The 27,738-nt window shown below is 43.4% G+C and overlaps 1 protein-coding gene across 12 annotated transcripts in view; it reads right to left on the bottom strand.

The window, feature by feature from the left end:
- Positions 1-22,274, bottom strand: part of LOC118931930 (fibrous sheath-interacting protein 2-like) — a 104,928-nt gene extending 82,654 nt beyond the window's left edge. For 6 of the 12 annotated variants that reach the window (XM_057503788.1, XM_057503792.1, XM_057503796.1 and 3 more), the window contains exon 1: positions 21,452-22,268. In XM_057503788.1, coding sequence (XP_057359771.1) covers positions 21,452-21,940 — 489 coding nt within the window. In that variant the 5' untranslated portion in view covers positions 21,941-22,268. Of the gene's footprint in view, positions 1-21,451 lie in introns of all 12 variants that reach the window. The other 6 variants (XM_057503789.1, XM_057503793.1, XM_057503790.1 and 3 more) reach the window with 5 other exon arrangements.
- Positions 22,275-27,738: the final 5,464 nt, after the last annotated feature.

Here is a 27,738-nt window from a genome sequence, read left to right on the forward strand (position 1 = left end):
ACGGAAATGCAAAGAATTATTGGAGAATACTATGAAAACCTATATGCTAACAAGCTGGGAAACCTAGGAGAAATGGACAACTTCCTAGAAAAATACAACCTTCCAAGATTGACCCAGGAAGAAACAGAAAATCTAAACAGACCAATTACCAGTAACAAAATTGAAGCGGTAATCAAAAAACTACCAAAGACAAAACCCCCGGGCCAGATGGATTTACCTCAGAATTTTATCAGACATACAGGGAAGACATAATACCCATTCTCCTTAAAGTTTTGCAAAAAATAGAGAAGGAGGGGATACTCCCAAACTCATTCTATGAAGCTAACATCACCCTAATACCAAAACCAGGCAAAGACCCCACCAAAAAAGAAAACTACAGACCAATATCCCTGATAAATGTACATGCAAAAATAATCAACAAAATATTAGCAAACCGAATTCAAAAATACATCAAAAGGATCGTACACCATGACCAAGTGGGATTCATCCCAGGGATGCAAGTATGGTACAACATTTGAAAGTCCATCAACATCATCCACCACATCAACAAAAAGAAAGACAAAAATCACATGATCATCTCCATAGATGCTGAAAAAGCATTTGACAAAGTTCAACATCCATTCATGATAAAAACTCTCAGCAAAATGGGAATAGAGGGCAAGTACCTCAACATAATAAAGGCCATCTATGATAAACCCACAGCCAACATTATACTGAACAGCGAGAAGCTGAAAGCATTTCCTCTGAGATCGGGAACTAGACAGGGATGCCCACTCTCTCCACTGTTATTTAACATAGCACTGGAGGTCCTAGCCACGGCAATCAGACAAAACAAAGAAATACAAGGAATCCAGATTGGTAAAGAAGAAGTTAAACTGTCACTATTTGCAGATGACATGATACTGTACATAAAAAACCCTAAAGACTCCACCCCAAAACTACTAGAACTGATATCGGAATACAGCAAAGTTGCAGGATACAAAATCAACACACAGAAATCTGTGGCTTTCCTATACACTAACAATGAACCAACAGAAAGAGAAATCAGGAAAACAACTCCATTCACAATTGCATCAAAAAAAATAAAGTACCTAGGAATAAACCTAACCAAAGAAGTGAAAGACTTATACTCTGAAAACTACAAGTCACTCTTAAGAGAAATTAAAGGGGACACTAACAGATGGAAACTCATCCCATGCTCGTGGCTAGGAAGAATTAATATCGTCAAAATGGCCATCCTGCCCAAAGCAATATACAGATTTGATGCAATCCCTATCAAATTACCAGCAACATTCTAAAGTGAACTGGAAAAAATAGTTCAAAAATTCATATGGAAACACCAAAGACCCCGAATAGCCAAAGCAATCCTGAGAAAGAAGAATAAAGTAGGGGGATCTCACTCCCCAACTTCAAGCTCTACTATAAAGCCATAGTAATCAAGACAATTTGGTACTGGCACCAGAGCAGAGCCACAGACCAATAGAACAGACTAGAGAATCCAGACATTAACCCAGACATATATGGTCAATTAATATTTGATAAAGGAGCCATGGGCATACAATGGCGAAATGACAGTCTCTTCAACAGGTGGTGCTGGCAAAACTGGACAGCTACATGTAGGAGAATGAAACTGGACCATTGTCTAACCCCATATACAAAAGTAAACTCAAAATGGATCAAAGACCTGAATGTAAGTCATGAAACCATTAAACTCTTGGAAGAAAACACAGGTAAAAACCTCTTAGACATAAACATGAGTGACCTCTTCTTGAACATATCTCCCCGGGCAAGGAAAACAACAGCAAAAATGAGTAAGTGGGACTATATTAAGCTGAAAAGTTTCTGTACAGCAAAAGACACCATCAATAGAACAAAAAGGATCCCTACAGTATGGGAGAATATATTTGAAAAATGACACATCCGATAAAGGCTTGTCGTCCAGAATATATAAAGAGCTCACACGCCTCAACAAACAAAAAACAAATAACCCAATTAAAAAATGGGCAGAGGAACTGAACAGACAGTTCTCCAAAAAAGAAATACAGATGGCCAACAGACACATGAAAAGATGCTCCACATCGCTAATTATCAGAGAAATGCAAATTAAAACTACAGAGGTATCACCTCACACCAGTATGGATGGCTGCCATCCAAAAGACAAACAACAACAAATGTTGGCGAGGCTGTGGAGAAAGGGGAACCCTCCTACACTGCTGGTGGGAATGTAAGTTAGTTCAACCATTGTGGAAAGCAGTATGGAGGTACATCAAAATGCTCAAAATGCTCAAAACAGACTTACCATTTGACCCAGGAATTGCACTCCTAGGAATTTACCCTAAGAATGCAGCAATCAAATATGAGAAAGATCAGTGCACCCCTATGTTTATTGCAGCACTACTTACAATAGCCAAGAATTGGAAGCAACCTAAATGTCCATCGATAGATGAATGGATAAAGAAGATGTGGTACATATACACAATGGAATACTACTCAGCCATAAGAAAAGGGCAAATCCTACCATTTGCAGCAACATGGATGGAGCTGGAGGGTATTATGCTCAGTGAAACAAGCCAACCGGAGAAAGAGAAATACCAAATGATTTCACTTATCTGTGGAATATAAGAACAAAGGAAAAACTGAAGGAACAAAACAGCAGCAGAATCACAGAACTCAAGAGTGGACTAACAGGTACCAAAGGGAAAGGGACTGGGGAGGATGGGTGGGTAGGGAGGGATAAGGGGGTGGGAGAAGTAGGGGGGTATTAAGATTAACATGCATGAGGGGGTAGGAGAAAAGGGAGGGCTGTACAACACAGAGAAGGCAAGTAGTGATTCTACAACATTTTGCTATGCTGATGGACAGTGACTGTAAAGGAGTTTATAGGGGAGACCTGGTATAGGGGAGAGCCTAGTAAACATAATATTTGTCATGTAAGTGTAGATTAGTGATACCACAAATAAAACAAAAAAAAAAGGGCAGTTCCTGTGTGGTAACCTCCAATGAGTTCTACACAAGGTATAAAGGGCATATAAAAGTGTAGGCAAAGGGTCTGTTTGCATTTATACAGAAGATCAAAGCCTAATTAGGCTACCCCGAAAATGAACTAAGATACGATATGAAAGAGAACTTCCAACATCATGAGACTCATGCCAGAAGATGATCATCAAAACACCCCAACAAAGATCCACGCACTGCTACAGCTGTAGATGCACTCATCCCACCAGCTCCTGGACTTGCCATGGGAATGAAGGAGATATCTAAGCTGGCCTGTGCATACAGTAAAACAACAAATTTGACTGGATCTATACTGTTGGAACTCAACCAAGAATTAGGAGAAGTGCAAATTGTAGCGCTCCAAAATCTTACAACTACAGACTATTTACTGTTAAAAGAACATAAGGGATGTGAACATTCCCCAGGAATGGGTTGTTTTAATTTGTCTGATTTCTCTCAGGCTGTTCAAGTTCAGTTGGACAATATCCACCGTATCATAGATAAGTTTTCACAAATGCCTAAGGTGCCTAACTGGTTTTCTTGGTTTCACTGGAGATGGCTGGTAATTACAGATATGCTTTGGTTATGTAACTATACCCCTATTATGTTAATGTGTGTGCACAATTTAAGTAGTAGCTTAAAACCTATACATGCTGAAGTTACTCTACAAGAAGATATGTCAAAGAAATAATCAATCTTCCCATGTTTTCTTCCGCCTGCTACTTCTATTAGCTTTTCTTCTTCCTTCCTAATTACAACCCTTAAATAGAATTCGTGCCTCATATCAGATTGACCGAGTATCATAATTCTTCCAAGTGGTAAAGATACCTCAAGACAAATGCTGGGCATAGAAGCTACAGGGCATAAATATGCAAAGAAATAAAAAGCTAACCATTTCAAACAATAAGGCTTCTCTCTCACTTACCAACTTTACATTTCCCTGTATGGCCCCAGGAGATGACTGGTTAGCCAGAGACGGGTAAGATTCCTCAAGGGAGGAACAACCTAAGACAGGCACAGTCGCAGGGGGGTCATCAGGTGAGAAATTGGGAATCAACAGAGGTGAGGCTTAGAACCTCACCCTCCCGTTCTGAGAGAAATCTTCTGCATACGTGGATGTTTTATTGCCCTTGTCTAGCTTGGATTAACACATAGTCTACAGGCACACACCTGATCATCTACATTTGCTCTCTTACAACACTAAACTATGTTTTCTACCTTTATCTTGCATCTACCTACCACTTCAGCATTTTATTAAAAATAATAATAATAAAGAGGGAAATGTGGTAGCCACATATAAATCAAGTATAAAAACCAAATGAGTATTCATATTTGAACTGACTGTTTATAGTTCATAATGCATGAGCAAAACCGAAAGTTTCTGTGATGACTGCCCTTGTAATGTTCACTGTGTAACTTATTCATTATGTAAGAATCTGTTCTCCATGTAAGAACTTGTTTGTTATGCCTCAGAAGATTGGAGACTGACGAAAATTAGGCTTGGGGTGGATTAATGATTGTGCATTGAGCATTGACTCCCCTATACAGAATTTTATTGTCGTTAACAACCATTTGATCAATAAAGATGAGAGATGCCCTCACAAGAAAAAAAAAAAAAAAAAAAAGGACAGACTTCCAATGGTAAAATAAATAAGTAACCGGGATGTAATGTATAGCATAAGGAATATAGTCAAGATACTGTAACAGCTTGGTAGGGTGATAGCTGGAACTGAGAATTATGTATATAAATGTTTTATCACTGTGTTGTACACTTGAAACTAATGTAATGTAATACTGTGCATCAACTACCCTTCAATAAAAAATAATTATCTAAAAAAAAAATTAAAAAACAAAAAGATATATTATGAGATGGTTTTCATCAAAATTCACCAGTGAGACAGAGCAGTGGAAAGCCTGGGAGAGACTCAAATTACCTCCATCTGGTAAAGGACAACAAGCCAAATTATGTAAATAATGTCATCCAATAAAATAAAGTACTGAAAGCCCACAAGAAAAATATGGACAAAGCTAGAATAGACATTGGATAAAAGAGGATAAGCAAATAACTGAAGTTTTTTTAAAAAGCTTTACCCTGTTGGAGACTGTTGAAAGTTAGGCTTGGGGTTGATTAATGACTGTGCATTGAGTCCCCTATACAGAATTTTATTGTTGTAAACAACCATTTGATCAATAAATATGAGAGGTCCCCTCTCAAAAATAAATAAATTTTAAAAAATGAGAACAGTGCATTACCTAATTCCAGATCAGAAAAAAAAAAAAAGCTTTTCCCTGTTTAATTTCAGGGAAATGCTAATAAAAGTTGCAATGAGCTGTTTTAAGACAGAAATCAAATTAGATGAATGAAAAAATACCAGGAATACATGCTCCCCAGGTTCTGGAACAATCAGATCATTCATGTAGGGCTAGTGAGAATTTAAATTGGTAGAACATCTTTGGAAAACTGCCGGCACCTACTAAGGCTGTACACACGCCTACAGTGGTCCCTGCACACAAATATCCCCAATATTGTGCACCTGTTTGGTCCCAAAAACCAGAGTCAAAATCACTGTTCTAGGAAATAATCAAATGCTAACGAACAGGAAATGGATATACATAGTGCTCTCTGCACCCCATGGAACCCCACACAGCAATCAGGATTTACAAATAATTACTGACAGAGGAAGAATCTCCCACATCAATTGTTGAGACACAGACAGATGCAGACAGACCAAAGATGTACAAGGATTCCAATTTTTCTACATCCTTGCCAACACCTCTTTTTAATAATAGCGATTCTAAATGAGGAGTGATATATTTTGGTTTTGATTTACATTTCTCTGATCATGAGTAATGTTGAACACCTCTTCATGTGAATCTTTCCCATTTCTGTCTTTAAATAAGTATCTATTCCAGTTCTTCGCTCACTTTCCAATTCTTTTCCCTCCTGAGTTGTAGAAATTACCTACATATTTTGGATATTAACCCCTTACCACATACAAGATTTTCAAGTATTTTCCCAAATCTGTAGGTTACCTTTCCACTTGATTAATTATTTTGTGATACAGTGCGTTTAAGTTTTATGCAACCCCTCCTGATTGTTTTTGTCTGTTACTTGTGCTTTGGGGCATCTGACCTAAAGTGATCAGCAGATTCAGTGTTGTCCCCATAAATACCACAATGATTATTTTACAGAAATATTTTTAAAAAACCTAAGATTCAGATGGAACCACAAAAGATCCAGAAGAGCTAACCAATCTTGAGAAAGAACAAAATGGGGGAAATCACACTTCCTGACTGCAAACTATATTACAAGTTACAGTAATTAAATCAGTATGGTACTGGCATAATGATGCACATGTAACTCAACAGAAGAGAAGAGAGAGGGCCCAGAAATAAACATATAGAATCAACTACTAAGGAACCAAGTATAAATAGGAATGGGGAAAGGATAGAATCTTTGACAAATTATGCTGGGAAAACTGGATAAACCCATTAAAGAGCTCTCCTGCTAGCTTATGCTCTCTCCTCTCCCTCTCGCTGCCACCTCTCTCTCTCCCACACACACACAGTCATTAAATAACAGTGATCCTCTGCCATAACCTGGATGTATTAAACCCTGCCTTTTCAGATACCCTGAAGTTTTAAGTGGAGCTGTTTCCAGCAGGCAAGTAGAGGGCAAAAGAAGATAGGATATGGAAACCTCAAGCTGGTCAGTGGAACTGGAAGATGGGTCACCTCATGGCTGTGCAGTCCCGGCAGGTGAAGTTAAGACAGATGTGCCTGAGTCATGGTCAGGGCTGAGGACAGACATCCCTGTCCCTGTATCCAGAAGCACCAGCCCAACCCAGCTGTGCCCAGAAGGGCAGCCACACAGGCCTCCCAGAAACCAGGCAGGAAAGAGGGAACGGCCTAGACTGAAGTCCATCTCTCCCACCGAGCATGGGGGGAGCCATAAGGCAAACAGTAACTACACAGCAGTGGGGGTGGGCCAAGTCCCCACCCAATTCAGGGAGAGGGAGAAGTGGGTTTGCTTTGTTACACTCTATGGTTTACACACAGGTTATTTAGTAAACGGGGAAGAGAATTCAATAGCATTTTCTTTGTTTCTTTTAAAGCCTCTGAAAACATCTTGTCAGAGAGGCTACATGATCGGGCCCAGAGGTGTGCTGGCAGCCACAGATGCAGGTGAAGCTGGTCACTGCCCGAGCCCCCTCTGCAGCAGTCACACAGGACTCCTCCAAGCTCTGGCCCTGCCCCTGCCATTCCTTTTCAATGTAACACACCTTCAACCACCCCCTCCCTGGACCAGTCCTCAGCTACCCAGCCCCACAGCAATGCCAGCTCCCTCTGCCTCCTCGTCTGCCTCTCAGCTCAGGTGCAGGACGAAGCTAAACACCTTCTGCGCTGTTGTTGCAGTGGTGAGGATGATCCCAGGGGAGCAAGAAATCAGGGCAGACGGCAGTATGGGTGGAAGAGAGCAGAGTAACAGGAGGGCATTTTCATGCAGTGCGCTCCTTGGTCTCAAACACAGATTCCTCACAGCAAAGCGATCATGCCTGTCACAGCCCTCACATGTGGCGTAGCATTCATACAACAGATAGAACAACAGTACCAGTGCAAATAGGCCTGACATTTGGAGACGTGGGGTGGGGGCAGATTTACAGTGATAACTCACTTGACCTATAAACTCATAACAAGCATTTTATATTGGTTCAGTTTGTCAACATTATCTCATGACCAGAGTTTCTCCCAGAGTGATGCAACTCCGTTTTGCAGGCTGCCATTCAACTTTGCCAGGCTGCAAACACAGTGGTGGTCTTAGCAAACACAGAGCTTCACCCTTCGGGGCGTCTGGTGTGCTTTGGCTGACAGGTACTATTTTCTTGGTCTGAGGCTCAATCGAGGTATTAATAAAATGTTGGATTTCTCTCCATGCATAACCCACTTATCCATCCCTGTACCCAGAGCTGTAATTTCTTCCTCTCTTCATTTGCCATTTATCTTTACCCAGATTTTTCTGCCTGTGGAGAGGACGTCAGGTCTGGCAACTGTGCTGGTCCAGATGGCTGGCAGCAATACCCGTCTCACAAGTACCTCCCCTCAGCCCCCTCCCACCCACGGAAGGTAGGGATACCCAGAAGCAGAGCCTGGGGGCGTTCCCAGCCACTAGGAAGCACAGCTGTGCTATCAGCTCTGACCTGACTACCTGGGGTCAAGGCACCATTCACCTCAGCAGGTGCTTAGGAATTATGGCATAAAGATTTAAGGGTGTGGTTACATTTTCTTGCTTAGTAAAGTTCACTGCTTCTGGCACCCTCAGAAGCAGCTCTGTTCCTGGAGCCACTGAATCGGTTAAGAGAAAAGAAAGTTGTGGTCATGTGGGGAAGAACGGAACAGTGCACCAGCACCCTCTCCCAGACCCCCTTCCCCAGATCCCCTGGAGAATCAGAGGAATCTACAATCCCTTACCCGCCTCATGTGGAGTGTGAGCACCCACTCTTGAAGGCATGTAAGCCAGCCCCTCATGCCTTTATCTCCCATTTTAGGCGGCCAATGTTTCCACAGCCTGCTCCAATTTTCTATTAAACCATTGCTCTGAGAGTGACATGCAACACTGTACATCCGTCTGATGGGATGTTTCTTGGCCTACCGTGGAACACCATGGTCGGTAAAGCATGTTCCCTGGTCGAAGATGTAACTTGGTTGTCCAAACTGGTACAGAATCTTCAGTTCCAAACCTTAAATGGTATCTTTGGCATTTGCACCTACCACTGGGTATGCAAAGCATAGTCCAGAATAAGTGTCTACTCTGCTAACGACCCACTTACAGCCTCCAAGAGGTACTAGCGTTGATCCAATGTAACCCACTGGCAGGCTATGTGTGGGGCGTGCCCACTGGGGAACTTTCCCCATAGCCAAATGCAGTCTCTGTCTCTTTAGCTGACAGTCAGAACAGGTCTTGCTGGCACTCTGTGCCTCACAGGGTGCAAGAGGAGTATGTGTGGACTCAGCCTGTGTGTGCGCTGCTGCAGCTCCGCATGGACCCTGGTGGCTGCATCCAAGGGCAGCACCACCAGGCCTACCTGGTGGCTCCAATCACCTCCCATTCCTCAAAAAACTTCTTCTGATGCAAACCAACATGGCCTGCTTTAACGTGCCCCTCAAATTCCCAGGGCAATATCTACATGGCTGTTGCCCACACGGGCATTCCTTTCATAGTCCAGTTTCCCATCTCCCGTCTACCTGACCACACAGCCAGGCCAGTGGCCACAGCCCCGGGTCATAAGAACCCCAGCACGAGGGGTTTTCCTCACTGCTCCATTCTCCCGTCACTGGCCAGAAAAGGGCATGGAATTCAGCCCAGTGAGATCATTTTTTTCTCTTTCCTCCCAGCCAGTCTTGCCATCCTCTGGTCTTACTGCAGCAGCTCTCCAACCAGGATACTGTCTATGCCTCCTGGAACTGCCATCTGTAACCAAGCAGCTCTTTGTCGTTCAGCTGTCCATGCAGCTCACCGGGGGCTCCAGCGTCGGTCCCAGAGGAAATGAGGCTGCCTGCTCATGGATCCGTGAGGGCCTCCTTGCATCCCCCTGGCAGCCTGCCCCTGCATGAACCATATCCATTTGATTATGGGACTCTTCTGGGCTCTGCCTTCCATACTAGAGCGTTCCTCTGACATCACCCAACACATTATAGGTATCTCAGGTGTCAAAATTATTTTATGTACATCGGTCACTGAGGCAGTCTTGGTTACTTCCCAATAGCATGTTAATAATTGTCTCTCAAGTGGTGTGTACCAGGCAGCAGCATGTTTTCTGGTCCAAAACCCCAAGGGTCACAGCTGGGAAGTGCTCGTTTTCTTTTTTTTTTTTTTGCCACAAGCTCCAGTCTGCATGGGTGTGGGGGGCAGACACTTCCAAAATCATGTCTGAGTGGGAGTCACAAGGGCCCGACGCTGTCAAGCGCACAGCTGCCATGTGTAATTCTGATGTGGCCCGCTTCTGTTCAGGACCCCACTCAGATGCAGCTTTCTTTCATGGAGTCTTACAGACAGGAGCTAGAAATAGTCCCCAGTGTGAAATATGAGTCCTCCAAAATCCAAATAAACCAAAAAAGCGCTGGGCTTCTTGTTTGGAACTGGTTGGGGAGTGACAGCAGTTTACTGATAGTCACACTTCTGGAATATCCTGGGTGGTTTCTGCCTGCATTGTTCCTACAATTTTCACTGAGCAGGACCTTGGACCTTCGCCGGATTTATTAACCAGCCCTGGTTAGTCATGTATGTCCTTGTTGCATTCAAATCAGTCCTGGCCAGCACCTCTGTTTCTGGTATTACCATAATGTCACCAACATTGTGTATTATTACAATCAAGCATTGCACCAAGTCCAAATCCCTCCTGACCACGTGGTGACAATAAGCTGGGGAGCTCAGATCCCCGCCTAGCACAGCAGAGACAAAGTGGGATTCTTCCCACCTGAAGGCAAACTGGGCTTGCCTCTTTCCAGGAATTGAGATAGAGAAGAGAGCATTTGCAAGGTCCATCCAGGACTACTAGCCTCCTTCAACCTGCTGTACTGCTGTATGGCTGAGACCATGCCTGGAACTGCTGGGACTATGGGCGGTACCCACATTATCTAAGCTTGAAGAGTCTCTATGTGCCATCCACCTTTGCACAGGCCACACAGGACTGTACAGCAAGTCTGTGGACACCAGCACTCCAGCTTCCAGCATGTCACTCCTAAGAACGGTGATATGTTTGTCAAGGTATCTGCCTCTGTGGGTTCACACAGTTACAGCCATTCCCCATTTAGAATGTCCAACTAAACAGGCCAGAGGACAGGCTTACATACCTTCTGTTTTACTGTATTAGGCAGGAGAAGCCAATCACAAATAATATCCATCCCAATAATACTTTCAGGTAAAGGGGATGCAACCACCTCAAGCAAAACCTGCTCAAACACCCAACTTTCATCCAAACTTCAACCTCAATACCATCAGCCACTGCATCTCCATATCCTCCTAATCTAACCTTAGCCCCTGCTAAGACTTCACCAACAGGTTTTGCAATCACAATGCATTGGGCTCCTGTACCAAGGACTCCCAGGGTCATTTTCCTCCTCCCCCTGACCATTTTTCTCACACATATGTCAACAGTCTCAGGGCCCAGGCTGGGTTGTGGCCAGAAGACCCTGGCACTTTTGTCTATCTTTAAATTGATTAACCTGCCTGACCACCACTCCCAGGGATTCCTGGTCAGATTTCTCATTGTAATCATGGCCTTCAGGCTTTTTAAATTCCTCCAAACTGGGGTATGCAGAGTGGAGTTTTTGGCTGCTGTAATGTTGGAGCAACAACAGGGGTTCCCACCGGCCCACCCAATTTCTGGTAGTGCTGCATTAATACCTTTCTTCAACCCCAGCAGTGTCTGCTTAATTCACACAATTTTTCAATAACCAACTGAAAACTTCCACTCAGTTGGGTCGAGTCCTTTGACTCTCCCCTTTGTCCCTCCCCATCTTCCTAGGTATACTCATGTTCTTGGACCCACAAGGGGAAGCTGAAGTAACAAATCTGAGAAGCCTCCTCAAACTGCTCGATTTTGTAGCAGTCAGGTTACACGGGCTGCCCATGTAATAGGCCCTTTAACCTCAGCGTTCACCATGACCTGTGTAACAGGAACATTCAGTGGGCGCCTACCTCAGTCACCGCAAAGCCAATCCCACATAGGAAGCATTATCAGCCCTTTTATCTGGGGTGTTCCATCTGCATTTAGAGGGGCAGTTGGGCAGTCCCCCTTCTCAGGACATACAGACCTCACAGTGGCTTTTACACGGTTCGCCAGGCAGGCTGTTCCCTCAGGAATAACCTCCCATGTGTCTGGATCACTCACAGCCATCTGTGATTGCCCAAGAGTGAGAGAGGGCCTTTCTTCAGCACAAACATGCTCTTCCACTCGGAGGCATTCAAAACCAGACACAGCCCCCAGGCTGGTGACCTCACAATGCACTTTACTAAAGGTTCTTCAGGAAGCTGGGGAAACCAGTCCACACAGGGAGCCAGTTCCCTTACACTATGTTCCCTGGTTTCACACATTTCCTGGCTTTTGCCTTCTCCTACATTATTTTCTTGGTGACTAGAGTCTTAGAGGTACTTTTTGTTGCTTGACATCATTTTCCCTTTTTAGGCGGCTTGAGGCTAACGGCTGTGGCTCATGTTGACCAAAATCCCAGCTTGGTTCCGCATCAAGCCCTGACCCAGAGCTTTTTCATTTTGACTATTACAGATAACAACCAGGGAAAAGAATATTTAGCCTGCTTCTTACTCATCTGCATTTCCTTACATAGTCACCAAGCCAACTCCTCAGCCCCTACTAAGACTTCACCAACAGGTTTTGAAATCTTAGGAGGTGGGTCCACTGCTATTTCTAAATTCCACTGGTAACTTTTACCTTTAGTAGCCAATTTTAGGGCAGCTGCTCCTTCATACCAAGGGTGAGTGGGTAGCCGTCCAGGCATCAAAGGTACCTCATCCCCTGCCCTTCCATTCTTTCTCCTCAAAAACCACATATTTCAGAGCACATGGGCAGTTCTAGCAAATCCCAGTATGCTGACACCAAATGTGTTTTCTCATACACATCGTAGTACAACACCTTTTGAGTTTCTGAACACAATTCCAACGTGTGTGTGTGTGTATGTGTGCGTGCATGCGCATACGTGTGTGTGCGTGTGTTATCTCACAGACACCAGGCAATTCCTAAACGCTGGCAGGGAGTCTGAGAACTCAACTCAGTTCTGATGGCATCTGCCTGGAGACAGCACCAAATTCCCCAGGGTAAGGGCTCCATCCTACAAGGCTCGGCACCTCCCCCTCCAAATACCTGTTGCAGGCCCCAGTCAGTGACCTGTGCTTCTACAGAACTGGCTAGAGATTGCACGTTCCAATGTCCTCCCACTTAGATCTGATTAATTTGCTAGAGTGGTCACAGATCTCTAAAAATGGGTGCCCTAAAGAATGCAATTTAACAGACAAATGAAGACATACACAGGACAAGCTCCCAAATAAAGGAGGTTCTATCCTTGTGGAGTTTGGGGCTTGGGGACTAGCTGTGTTACACACGGAATCTTTTTGGCTCCACAGTGTGGAAGCTCTCTCCGACAGAGAAGCAGGATCCGAGAGAAAGAGATACTCATCTCACTGATGTTGCTGAGGGCTTCACTGTATAATCATGATTGACGCTATCATTGGCTGATTCTAACTCCAGCCACTGCCATCGGGTGGGGTCCAAAAGTCTCTCATTAACATGACAATACACCCACTTGACCTTTAAGGTCCTGCAGTGCTTTCAGGAAGTGTGGAAGAGGAAGAAATACACCCAGCAATTATATATTTGGGATACTGAATGACCAAGTATGTATGTTGTATAATTCATTATATCACAATATTCAAAATAATGTTCATTACTTGTATTATGCCCACTGCTATGCCAGGCCCTGGGAGTACGATCACGCAAGCCCAGTCTTCAGCATAGAAGGAAGACCAGAGTTAACAAAGTGAGAAAAAAGTGAAACAAACAAGACAAGATCAAATTGTAACCAGTTATATTAAGTCATTAAACAGGGCACTGAGATAGCAGTTCATGACGGGAAGGAGGACCAGGCTAAAGGAAGTCATTTCCAAGAGATCACATATAGGCTGAGAAGGGAAAGGGGAATTTCAACAATACAATAAAATGATCATGCATCACTATCAACTGGGATTTACTCTGGGGATGCAAGGATAGTTCAATATCCACAATTAATAAATATGACACATCACATTAACAAAATGAAGGATAAAAATATGATCATCTCAACAGATGCAAAAAAACTTTTGACAAAATTCAATATTCATTTATGATAAAAATTTGAAACAAAGTGGGTATAAAGAGAACACACCTAAACATAAAAACAGACATATATGACAAACCCAGAGCTATCATACTACACAGTGCAAAGTTGAAGGCTTTTCTCTGAGAACAGGAACAAGTCAAGGATATCCTCTCTTGCCATTTTTGTTCAACATTGTACTCAAAGTCCAACCCATAGCAATTAGCCAAGAAAAATAAAAGATATCCAAATTGGAAAGGAAGTAGTAAAAGTGTCACTATCTGCAGATGGCTTCATGCTGTATATAGAAAACTCCAAAGCATTCACCAAAAATCTATTAGAAGTAATAAATGAATTCAACAAAGGTGCAAGATACAAAATCAATATTCAAAAGTCTGTTGTGTATCTATACACTAAGAATGAATTGCAAGAAAAAGAAATTACATAGTTATTCCAACTTACAAATGCAGCAGAAAGAATAATATCCTAGGAATCTATTTAACCACACAAGTTAAATAACTATATGCTCAAAACCAAAAAATACCGATGAAAGAAATAGAACTACACAAATAAGTGGAAAGATAAACCATGCTTATGGATTGGAAGAATTAGTATTGTGATAATGTCCACACCATGGAAATTAACTACAGATTCAATGCAATCTCTGTCAAAGTACTCATAGCACAATTAGATATTACAATGCTATGAGCAACATTACCTTTGCTATATTTCCATCCCTATGACTAAAGTATTTTATAATTTGAAGAATGTACCAAGTTATCCCCTTCACCAATAAAAAGACAATATAAAGAAGGTTAGAATCCTGAAAAAAAAAAAAGACCCTAAACATTATGGTACTGGCACAAAAACAGATCCTTACATCAATGGAACAAAATAAAGCACCCAGAACTAAATCCACACTTACATGGTCAGTTAGTCTATGACAAAGGAGGTAAGAATATATATTGGGAAAGTGTCTTCAATAAACAGTGTGGGTTACACTGCCCAGCTACATAAAAGGAGGACCACTATCCTAAAACATATCGAAAAAGAAACTCAAAATGAATTACAAGACGTAAATGTAAGACCTGATACCACAAAACTCCTATAAGAAAATATGGGCAGCAAGCTCTTTGAGTCTGCTCTTAGCAACATTTTTTTTTTAACTCTCTCCCAAGTCAATGACAATAAGAGCTAAAATAAACAAATGGGACTACATCCAACTAAAACGCCCTGCACTGCGAAGGACACCATCAACAATACAGAAGAATAATGTACTGAATGCTAGAAGATGTTCGCACATGACATATTCAATTTGGGGTTAACATAAAAAACATATAAAGTACTCCTACAACTACTACTGAAAAGACAATCCAATTAAAAAAATGGGCAGAGGACCTAGATAGCATTTTTCCAAGGAAGATGTGTAGATGGCCAAATGGCACATGGAAATAGTCTCAGTATCACTAACCATTAGGGAAATGCAAATCAAAACCACAATGAGATCTCAATTCAAATCTGTTAGAATGGAAGTTCAAATTGGAGACAAAAAGTAACTACACAAGGATGTGGAGAAAAAGAAACCCTTGATTGTTGGGAATGGGAATTGGTGTATCCAATGTGAAGAACAGTATGGAGGCTCCTCAAACAATTCAAAATAGAACTCCTATATACCAGAAATTTTGCTTTATGTATTTATCCCAAGAAAGTGAATATACTAATTTGAAAAGACATATGCATCTCTATGTTCACTGCAGCATTATTTACAACAGACAAGATATGGAAGCAGCCTAAATGTCCGTACATACATGAATGGATAAACATCTGAAGCACGCGCACACACACACACACACACGCACACAGTGGCATATTACTCACCTTTAAGAAAGAAAAAAAAATCCTGCCACTTCGGACAACATCAGCAATATCAAGTCTCCTTCAGAGCACTTGCCCTTGACATGAGGTGCTGTGAACTGTACCTGCCCTCTGTGACCTTCTTCCCCATAAAACACAACTCCAAGTAGTCACAAGAGAAATGTCATGTTAAATGTGACTGGGGAAAATTCTACAATATTAATGGCAAAGAATCTTGAAAAGGGAAAAGATCATCCAAAACAAAGAATGTCTCAGAAACGCCAACAACAAAGAGTGTCCTAAGGAGACGAGATCACTGGATGTAATGAGGTATCCTGAACTGGATCTTCGAGAAAGGGTCCATCTATGGAAATATGAGGGAAACAATGGATGGTGGATGGTGACACTACAGCATCACTGTTTTTAACTGTAACAATAAGCTATAATGATGGTAGAAAGAGGGGAAGGGACCTGAGCAAATTGTGAAACCCTGCCCTGTAGTTGCAAATTTTCTGTAAATCTGAAACTATCTTAAAATAAAAACGTACTAAAACACTTTCATAGCTTAAAACCTATTATCTTTAAACTATCTGCTAGAAATTACTATTAATTTTGATTGTCAACTAGTTCTATTGCTCTGTTTTTTAATGTTACTATTTATGTCACAGAGAAATAATTAACCCCAGAAGACACATAATTTCCAAACTGTGTCACAGTTTTCATGTTTAATGGAGAATGCATGTACGTACTTACATATTATATATAATTTTATTTGGCAGGGCCTTTTTTAAGTCATTGTTTCACTGGTATGGCTGTCTCCTGGAGTCCCTCTGAAAAAATGTCATCATAAATATATGTAGAGATTCAGACACTACGGTGTGTATTCCACTTCATGGCCGAACATATTCAAAAGACTGCTTATAAAAACATTAAATAAAATGGTCTAGTGTGACTGGCTCACAAACTCCAAGAATACTTCTATATTTCAGCAGTAATGAAACAAATCAAGTGTCTGTAACTCAAATGCTCAGATTACAATAACGAGAACAGAACGTGTGGCCATGAAGAGGTTCTATGTTTCACCTCGATATTTTCTAATCAGAAAATGTCTGAAATATATTCAAACATCAGTTCCTAGGTGAAAATGAACAATGAAAAAAAATCAAATTAGAACTGGCAGACATTCCTGCAAATGATGGTAGGTGTTGGTACACTGTGTGCCAGACACCAGTGACTCTTAAGCGATCACACAAAATCATTCAAAGCTAGAACACTGGTATGCTCCACAATTTGATAAAACTTACATGTTGATGTAATTCTTTACAGCGAATGATGTAGGCGAACATAAATGTTATCTGTCACTTTATGCTTACAATTCAAAAGGAACATAGAACGTACATAAGAAATCAGGTTAGATCTGAAATACAACTGAGAACATAAAAACCTAATGGTTTTCCTACAATTTTGATTGCATAAGAGAAGTAATCCTGCGTGAATACGTCAGAGGACAAGCTGTGTTTAAGGTAAAAACACTGCCAACCATCCGGCTAGGAGCACAGACTCGGCCGGAACAGCCCCAAAGGCCCGTCTAGCAGAGACGCACACCACCGCCCCTATCGATCTACAATCACAGGAAATGCAAAAATAGGAAAGGAACATGGGCTAGAGAAAACAACTGGCAAACAAACAGTGATCAGAAAGAATAATTTTTCCACTAGCCTCTGGGGATATGGTGCCAAGTGTTTCTATGCAGTTTTAGAAAGATTTTGCTTGAAATGTGGTTGGGACCACTCTGAACCACGAAGTTAGTTAACGTAATAAACCAGGACAGGAGAGCAAAAAGCACCAATGGCTCCTATGTATCAGGCCAAGGTGTAGGGGCTTTATTTCTACTACATCACTTCATCTCGACATGACTGATGTGACTTACTCACCACCTTCATACATCAGTAAAAAATTACTTCAGAATCACTTCCCTGAACAGAAATTCAAGGACATAAATATTCTTAGAATTCCTGCCACCTTCACCCAACTCTTTAGGCTCAGCACCTTTTTCATACGAACAGAAATAAACATAGCTCTAAAAGCTACTATTCCATGTCAAATAGAACTCACTCACATCTAAATGCCTAAATGCAGTGAAACGCCACCTCCACTTTAACAGTAGAGAGGGGAGCAGTTTCCCAGAAAGCTACCTGGCCTGCCACCTCAGCAAGCCCAAGGGCCACTAACCCACACCAGCCCTTGGTGTCCCCAAAAGGTGGCTCCCTTACCTGTGACTACCCATGCTCTCTGGAGATGGGCCACAAGGCAGGGCCACAGGCATGACATCACCACACACACACAAAGACCTACTGGGCCTGCACCTGCCTCAGCCCCCGCAGGCCAGCCAGGGTGCTCCCTGTGTGGGGCCTCACATCCAGCACCTGGTCAGCCTCTCTCTCCGTGAGGGCATCCCCTTCGCCCTGGAGCTTGGGTGACAATAGTCAATCACCTCCTCTGCCAGGCCTACTGGATTTCAACACTTCTTACCACCATGGCCTGCACCTTGCTCAATTTCCCTCTTGCCTTCCCACTAAGTAAGAGTCGCCTCAGACCTCTGGATTCTTAGTGAGACCTTACCAGTGTGCATCTACTTTACGCCTTTTGGGAGTTTTAATCTGGATCCTAGTTTTCTCTGCACAAGCTTTAGCATAGTACACTCGGGATCATTCCCTGAGAGCCCCCTGCCAGTCCGGTAAGTGCAGGGACTGTGACCTCTCACTGCCAGAGCCTTGGTCAGAGTCACAAGCCTGTTTCGCTTCCCTGTGGCGGCAGATAAGGAAATGCCACAGCCCCAGGATAGCTGGCTCTAAGGAAGGGAGCTCAATAGAATAGAGCCATTTACATGTTGCACTCAGGTTTCAGCTTGACTACTTCACAGACTTCATTTACATTATATAGGAGAAAGTGGCCCAGTCCTAAGAGGACTGCTTTGAATAGAGAGCAGGGGAACTTTCTCCAAAGCCAGAGATAAAATTCAGAGGCTGCCACAGACATTTATGGGGGGACACCGGTTTCTGCCACTTCCTGGGAATCATCCTGCTAATCACCCACTGTAAGAAATCTGATCTGTGAGAAAAAAGGTCACAGGTCATCTGCAACTCTCACATAGGCAGCAGCCTAGCTGGAGGTTCACTCAGCGCCATCGGATCGATGAACCGGAGCCGAGACCCAAGGACCACTGTCTGAGTCCAGTGAGCCCTCGCAATCCACAGATTAGGAAAGGAAAGTAGGAGATCCACTCAGCCACTCCCTGACATTCCCGTCCATCCAGACGCGGGGGATCAAGGACCGGCAGACACCGGGAAACCTTTCACATGAGACTTAAGACGGGTAGCCGACGATAATTGTCTTTTAGATGGCTAACGGTTGCCCAGACACATTTTAATGAGATAAAAAGAACAGCATTTAGACAAGAATAAAAGTGAAGCATAGATCTCCTACCTTGTGGTGGTCGGCATTAGGTTCCGTGGAATTGATGAAGTTAGAAGAGGGTTATAGGAACGCCCCCTGCCTCACTCCGAGGCCAGGGTGGCCTGAGAAAGCAGGCTGGAAGTCAAAGAGAGACAGAAAGAGAGACACTCCTCATTGGTACCCAGTCGGGCTGTCGGGGTCTGATTCCAGACACACAGACCTTTGAGAAGCAGCTGAAGTGTAGCCTCAGCCTAGGCGCTCGCACAAGGCCACGGCTTTCCTCAGTCCCTCGCGTCCAAGGAGATGCCTCTGAAGGGGAAACCTGGCCTCCACTCAGGTGACTTGCGCGGCTCCAAAGGAAGACGGGGGATCCACTGAGAGAGACACAGGGGAACCTGTCACTCGAGACTTTGAGATCAGCAGCCGGGCTATTCCCATTTAAGTGGCTGACGAGCGCCCGATGTTGTGTGCCATAGACAGCTTCGTTCTATAAAGACCGTGAAAGAAAAGGCAGGCTTGGATTATGACTTACTCCGAAGTTATCCCGGATGAGCTCCCAAAAATGATGCAGCTTCTCACACCAGAAGGGTATGAAACTACAAATAAATTACAAAAATAACACAAAAAAGCCTACCATCACATGGAGGCTTAACAACATGCTCCGAAATAACCAATGGATCAATGACCAAATAAAAACAGAGATCAAGCAATATATGGAGACAAAGACAACAATAATTCAACAATGCAAAATCTGTGGGACACAGACAAGGTGGTGCTAAGAGGGAAGGATATAGCAGTACAGGCCTACCTCAGGAAAGAACAACAATCCCATATGAGCAGTCAAAACTCACAATTAACTAAACTAGAAGAACAAATGAGGCCCAAACTCAGCAGGGGGAACACAATAAAGAATAGACCAGAAATAAAATAGAGAAGAATAAAACAATACAAAGAATCAATGAAAGCAGGAGCTGGTTCTTCGAGAAAATAAACAAAGTAGATAAACCCCTAGCCAGACTAATTAAGAAAAAAAAGGGTCTGTACACATAAACGGAATCAGAAATGAGAAAGGAGAAATTACTATGGACACCACAGAAATACAAAGAATTATTAGAGATTATGAAATATTATATGTTAACAAACTGGATAACCTAGAAGAAATGGACAACTTTCTAGAAAAATACAACCTTCCAAGGCTAACCTACAAAGAACAGAAAATCCGAACAGAGCAATTACTAGCAATGAAACTGAAATGGCAATAAAAAAACTACCTAAGAACAAAACTCCTGATCCAGATGTCTTCACCACTGAATTTCATAAAAATTTAGTGAAGATCTAATACCCATCCTCCTTAAACTTTTCCAAAAAGTAAAAGAGGAAAGAATACTTCCAAACTCATTCTACAAGTTTGGCATCTCCCTAATACCAAACACGTGGCAAACACACCGCAAAGAAAGAAAATTACAGACCAATATCCCCGACGAACATACATGCAAAAATGGAACAAAATATTAGCAAACAGAATTCAAAAATACATCAAAAAGATCACTCATCATGATCAAGTAGGATTTATTCCAGGGATGCGAGGATGGTACAGTATTAGAAAATCCATCAACATCATCCACATCAACAAAAAAGAGGACAAACACCACATGATCATCTCCATAGTTGCTGAAAAAGCATTTGACAAAATTCAACATCCATTCATGATAAAAAGTCTCAACAAAATGGGTATAGAGGGCAAGTACCTCAACATTATATGGTAACAAACAGGACAACCTAGAAGAAATGGTCAACTTTCTAGAAAAATACAACCTTCCAAGGCTGACCCTGGAAGAAACAGAAAATCTGAACAAACCAATTACCAGCAGGGAAATTGAATAGGTACCCAAATAAAAAGTACGAGAGGTACCTCATGAAAAAAATTAATTCTGAAGGCGCTGCCTCCGGCGGCCTCTCCCACACCGCCGCGCCACGAGTCCCGCCCGACCCTCAGCTCGCCCGGCCCTCGCCCTCGCGGCCGCCGCCGAAAAACTGCACACACGGCAAGACGCCCGCCAACCTTCCGGTCCGCGCGGCCCGGCCCAACCCCTGCGCCGGCGGCCCCGTCCCGGACCCCGCCAGCCCCCAACTCGTGTCGGTGGCCCCCTGGCCCCGCGGGCTACGCGCCGCCCGCCCAGCCCCTCGCACGGCCACCCCCTCACCGGTTCGCCGCGCTCGCAGGCGGAGGCAGGGGTCCCCATGCCCCGTCCGGGCCCCACCGCGCCCCTCGGCCAAGTACCTTCCGGCCCGCACAGCCGTCGCTGTCGCCTTCACCCCTGAAGCGGGGCCCGCTCTGGACGCTCCGCCGGAAGTCCGCGGCGGCGGGAGCCGCCTCGCGGCCGGGCTCTCGGTGGCCTTGGCGAGGCGGTCGGCGGGGGACAGGCGGTCCCACGTGCTGCGGCAGACGAGCTGGTCCTGCGCGACTGACCCGCGGCGGCCGCCGAGACCGAAAGCAGGCCCGTGGCGGCGAGGGTCCCGGTCGCGCCGCCCATGGCACCAGGCTGGAGGCGGCAGCGCTGGACGGGCGCAGGTCCGGCCGGGGCGGCGGATCCAAGTCCGGGTCGAACGCCGCCCTCCGCCCGCCGCGGGAGAGCCGAGAAAGGGCGAGTGTGGCCCCGGGAGCCCAGCCGGCGCAAGGAGGCGATCTGAGGCCGAGGAGCGAGGTCGGTGCCGCCGGCGCCTGCGCGCCGGGAGGAAGGCACAGCCGAGCACAGCGCGGGTCCACCATCTGGACTCCGGCGGGCTCGCTGCGCGGACCGGACGGCTGGCCGGAGGAGGCCGGAAAGGGACGGCGGACCGCAGCACGGACAGAGCCGGGAAAGAATCTTCTTCCGACGGAGCTCGCGACGCTACTAACTCTTGAATACGGCGGTGGGGACGCCTACTACTAACACGTAGCCGCCCGAGTTACGTGTGCTTCGCGCACGCCCAATGGCTGCCTGCTCAGCGGAGCCGCTCGCTCATTGGCCGCGGGAGCCGTCAGTCGGGGGCGGGTCTAAGTGCGATGACGCACGCTCATTGGCCAAGCGGGTTGTCAGGCGGGGGCTTTCATTTTGTTCAATATACTTTCTAATTTATTCGAGATGACGCACGTGTTATTTTTATTTATTTTATTTTGGTGTCATTAATAATCACATGAGCAACAATGTGGTTACCAGATTCCCCCCATTCTCACGTCTCCCACACACATCCCATTACAGTCACTGTCCTTCCGCGTAGTGAAACGCTGTAGAGTCACTACTTGTCTCCGTGTCGTACCGCCCTCCCCGCGCCGCCCCTGCATTATGTGTGCTGATCCTGATAGCCCTCATTCCCCTTCTCCCTCCCTTCCCACCCACCCTCCCCAGTCCCTTTCCTTTGGTAACTGTCACTCCATTCTTGACTTCTGTGAGTTTGCTGCTGTTTTGTTCCTTCAGTTTTTGCTTTGTTCTTATGCTCCACAGATGAGTGAAATCATTTAGTGCTTGTCTTTCTCCGCCTGGCTTATTTCACTGAGCATAAATACCCTCTGGCTCAATCCATGTTGTTGCAAATGGTAGAATTTGTTTTCCTCCTACGGCTGAATAATATTCCATTCTGTATATGCACCGCCCCTACTTAGGTTGCTTCTATTTCTTGGCTATTGTAAATAACTCACGTGTTATTAAGTTACTTAATTTTCAAGTGACGGAATTTGCACTTCTGGAGTGCCGCTGGCCCGACCCCTCACCCGCGAGCACAGACTCATGTAGTCCGCCAGGGACCCCTCCGATAGGGCCCAAAGTCTGAAACCCTGGTGTGCCGATGCCCCTCCCCCTCCCCCACCAGCACAGACCCATAGATGTTCGCCAGGACCCCTGCGATAGGCCCCCAAGGCTGCACCCCTGGAGTGCCGCTGGCCCGACACCTCCCCCGCCGGTACAGAGAATTGCGGTCCGCTATGACACACTCCGATCGGTCCCCAAGGCTGCACACCAGGAGTTCCGCTGGCACAACCGCTCCCCCGCCAGCACAGACCGTAGGGGTCTGCCAGGACGCCCTCCGATAGGTCCCCAAGCCTGCACCCCTGGAGTGCCGCTGGCTCGACCCCTCCCCCACCAGTCAATCCATCAGTGAAGTTGCTAAGCTTGTGAATATGTGAAAGTATTACCGGAGATGGGTCCCTAGTCTTATTGCAAGAAAGACTTCAAGAATGGTTGTTGAGCATTGAGTTTATCTGGAGAATAAAGTGCAGAGAAAGATAACAGTACCCCAGAGGGTTGAGGTGCAGGGAATGATAGGACGCCCTTTTTATCTGCAGGGAGATGAACATCATTAAGTAGGGTTAGGTTTCAAAGGGAGCAGGTGGAGTCTTCCTGGAGTTCAGGCTTGCTTCACCCTCACATCCGGCGAGGGAGGTTTTTTCACTATATTTGATTTTACTATGTTAGTGAGTATATAATGTATTTGGAAGTGAAGTCAGGGTCAACTTCTCCTCCGTGTTGGAATCAGCCAGTTTTGGCCCGTCTATTATCTATACCCTCCCTCCCCTCCCATGGGAACAGCTTGTACAGAATGCGAAGGATGTAAGCAAGCATCTGACCAAGTCCCCGTCCCTCTACCTGCTTAAGTCTAGCTATCTACCCACTCTAACGAAAGGAACACTTAAAATTCCCATTTAGTCTTTCTCTGCACTGTGACCTAGAGACTCTGCATTTCATGTTATGGTATCAGTAAACTTAGACCAGAATGACTCACTTTACAATTATTTTTTTATTCATTAATGTTAGTTAAATACACAGTCCATAATTACTAGGAAATGTGCCATTTGCATAGTGTGAAGCCCATCCACATTGGCAGGCACAGAATTTAGAGATACCGAATTTCTGTTTGCCAGAAGAAAGCATTACCTATTCATCATTTCAGCTCACTGGAGTCTAAGATGGGAACATCTACTGGAAACTACCCTATTCTCTGGATTGCCTCTCTTTTATGCACCAGCATTCCCAGAAATAGAATCTCTTCTCCACAGCTAAGGTGTAACATGAGCAATGTCCATTGCACAAGTTTCTTGTGAGGATTTAATGAGAACATGGATATAAAACACCTCCTATCATGTATGCCACAATAGGTAATTGTTAAACATGAGATTTATTACTTATTAAATGTTTAAATCATGCCTTTCCTTCAAAGAAACTATGTTTTATGAAATATTTGCTAGGTGAAGATCAACACACATAAAAGCTCTTTTTTTAAAATTGCTGAAAATCCATGCAAAAGCATAAAGCAAACCGAGGTAAGCCTTGTGATGGCTCTAAAAAAAATTGATTTAATGAAAATTATTGCCAGCGTGATGCTTTGCAGAAGCAGCAGGCTTGATTCCCGCACTTGTTATCATTTATTGTCATTTAGTTATATAGCCTACAAGCTGGGAAGCCCTATAGTGGATTACTACTACCGACAATTAAGGTGTGTATATGTTATCAAACATTTTGTTAGCTGATTTTTTTACTTGTCTCATTTTATGACATATGTTAGATTGTGAGCTTCTAATGAAAGGAGTTATCTTTCCTTTTCTTCCTAAACAACTACAGGGCTTAATCCCAGCTGACCTGAGTGGCAGTGTGGCAAGACCCACCACTGAGAGCAGCGAAAAATAAGATTTTTCTTCTGTTGACAAGTTTGAGACTCAAGTCTTTGTTTCTGCGAACTTGTCATTTCAAGACCTCCTTAGTGTTGAAATCTTTGCTTCCAAAATAAATATTTTCCCTATGAAAGAATATATTTATTTGAGGATTAAAACACTGTAATATTGAACCCAAAATAGTGCAAATATTTTTATTTTGGGGAAGATACACTTTGTTGTGGACTGCGTGTATCTTTAATCAATTTAATTGAAATACAAATTGACTTGCCCTAAATATGCAAATGCTTTGACACGAGGTTTTCCATTATGCCACAGAGGTACAAAATATTTTGTAAACAGTTTTGCAGAATGAATTTTAAGGTCACTTTAATTATTTTAGATAATCACCTAGAAATAATAATTTGGATGAGGCCATGCATTCTGTATTCCAGTTTTCTTGGTAAAAGAAAAATATGTTTAGATCTTATTACCACCAAAGTATCAAATTTATAATTATTATTTTAATTTTTTCAAATTAATTAATATACACATTTTAAAATCCAAATAATACCACAGGATTTATGACTAAAAACAGCAATACCAATCCTAACACTTCCAACTTTTGATTCCAGCTAATCAAGAACAACCTCTCAGCTGAAATCATTTACTCCTCTATAAGCTATAACACAGATTTGCATAGCATCTAGGTGACATAGTTCTAGGTCACATTTCTTGATTTTTTTCGTTATAATCCTTATCTCATCATTAAACACACCCTTGAACAGCCCTGTGTCCCTCTGATTTCAGTGTTATGGTGCAAGTTTATTTAAATCAACAGCCACTGTTTACATTATGAGAATTCTACTGTGACTTAAGGGGAAGCGATGTTCACATTATTCCTCTGATAGACTTCACTGTCTCCCCAATCTTTCTGTCCCCTCTTCCTGATTTTTTTTTTGTTATCATTAATGTACAATTACATGAAGAACATTATGTTTACTAAGGTCCCCCCTTCACCAAGATCCCCACACAAACCCCATTACAGTCACTGTCCATCAGCGTAGTAAGATGTTGTAGAATCACTACTTGTCTTCACTGTGTTGCACAGCCCTCCTCATGCTCCCCCCAACATTATACATGCTAATCGAATACCCCCTTTCTTTTTTCCCACCCTTATCTCTCCCTTCCCTCCCATTCTCCCCAGTCCCTTTCCCTTTGGTAACTGTTAGTCCATTCTTGGGTTCTGTGACTCTGCTGCTGTTTTGTTCCTTCAGTTTTTCTTTGTTCTTATACTCCACATATGAGTAAAATCATTTGGTATTTGTCTTTCTCTGCCTGGCTTATTTAACTGAGCATCATACCCTCTAGCTTCATCCAAGTTGTTACAAATGATAGGATTTATTTTCTTCTTATGGCTGAATAATATTCCATTGTGTATATATACCACACCTTCTTTATCCATTCATCTACTGATGGACACTTAGGTTGCTTCCATTTCTTGGCTATTGTAAATAGTGCTGCGATAAATATAGGGGTGCATATGTCTTTTTCAAACTGGGCTGCTGCATTCTGAGGGTAAATTCCTAAAAGTGGAATTCCTGTGTCAAATGGTATTTCTATTTTGAGCATTTTGAGGAACCTCCATACTGCTTTCCACAATGGTTGAACTAACTTGCATTCCCAACAGCAGTGGAGGAGGGTTCCCCTTTCTCCACAACCTTGCCAACATTTGTTGTTGTTTGTCTTTTGGATGGTGGTGAACCTTACTGGTGTGAGGTGATATCTCATTGTGGTTCTAATTTGCATTTCTCTGATAACTAGCGATGTGGAGCATCTTTTCATGTGTCTGTTAGCCATCAGAATTTCTTCTTTGGAGAAATGTCTATTCAGCTCCCCTGCCCATTTTTTAATTGGATTATTTGCTTTTTGTTTGTTGAGGTGTGTGAGCTCTTTATGTATTTTGGATGTCAAGTCTTTATCGGATCTGTCATTTATGAATATATTCTCCCATACTGTAGGATACCTTTTTGTTCTATTGATGGTGTTCTTTGCTGTACAGAAGCTTTTCAGCTTGATGTAGTCCCACTTGTTCATTTTTGCTTTTGTTTCCCTTGACTGGGGAGATATGTTCAAAAAGAAGTCGCTCATGTTTATGTCCAAGAGATTTTTGCCTATGTTTTTTTCTAAGAGTTTTTTGGTTTTATGACTCACATTCAGGTCTTTGATCCATTCTGAATTTACTTTTGTGTATGGGGTTAGACAGTGATCCAGTTTCATTCTCTTACATGTAGCTGTCCAGTTTTGCCAGTACCATCTGTTGAAGAGACTGTCATTTCCCCATTGTATGTCCGTGGCTCCTTTATTGTATACTAATTAACCATATATGTTTGGGTTAATGTCTAGAGTCTCTATTCTGTTCCACTTGTCTGTGGCTCTGTTCTTGTGCCAGTACCAAATTGTCTTGATTACTGTGGCTTTGTAGTGGAGCTTGAAGTTGGGGAGCGTAATTTCCCCCCCACTTTATTCTTCCTTTTCAGGATTGCTTTGGATATTTGGGGTCTTTGGTGTTTCCATATGAATTTTTAAACTATTTGTTCCAGTTCATTGAAGAATGCTGTTGGTAATTTGATGAGGATTGCATCAAATCTGTGTATTGCTTTGGGCAGGATGGCCATTTTGACGATATTAATTCTTCCTAGCCAAGAGCATGGGATGAGTTTCCATTTCTTTTCCTGATTTTTTTTTAGTCAGTTGCTGGACATACTGGATCCTGTAATTACGTCATCTTTTTCTGCTCTTTAATCACCTTGTCTTTTTGTTTCACCTTCTGGTGATTCTTTCCCTACTACGTCCCCTAGCTTTCCTTCATGTGTTCTACTTCTCGGACTCTTAGGTTTGTTCTTCTTAATGTTTCAGATTCATCCTTCCGTTCACTCAGTAAG

This window comes from Manis pentadactyla, chromosome 6, assembly GCF_030020395.1.
Source record: "Manis pentadactyla isolate mManPen7 chromosome 6, mManPen7.hap1, whole genome shotgun sequence".
Taxonomy (NCBI): Eukaryota; Metazoa; Chordata; class Mammalia; order Pholidota; family Manidae; genus Manis; species Manis pentadactyla.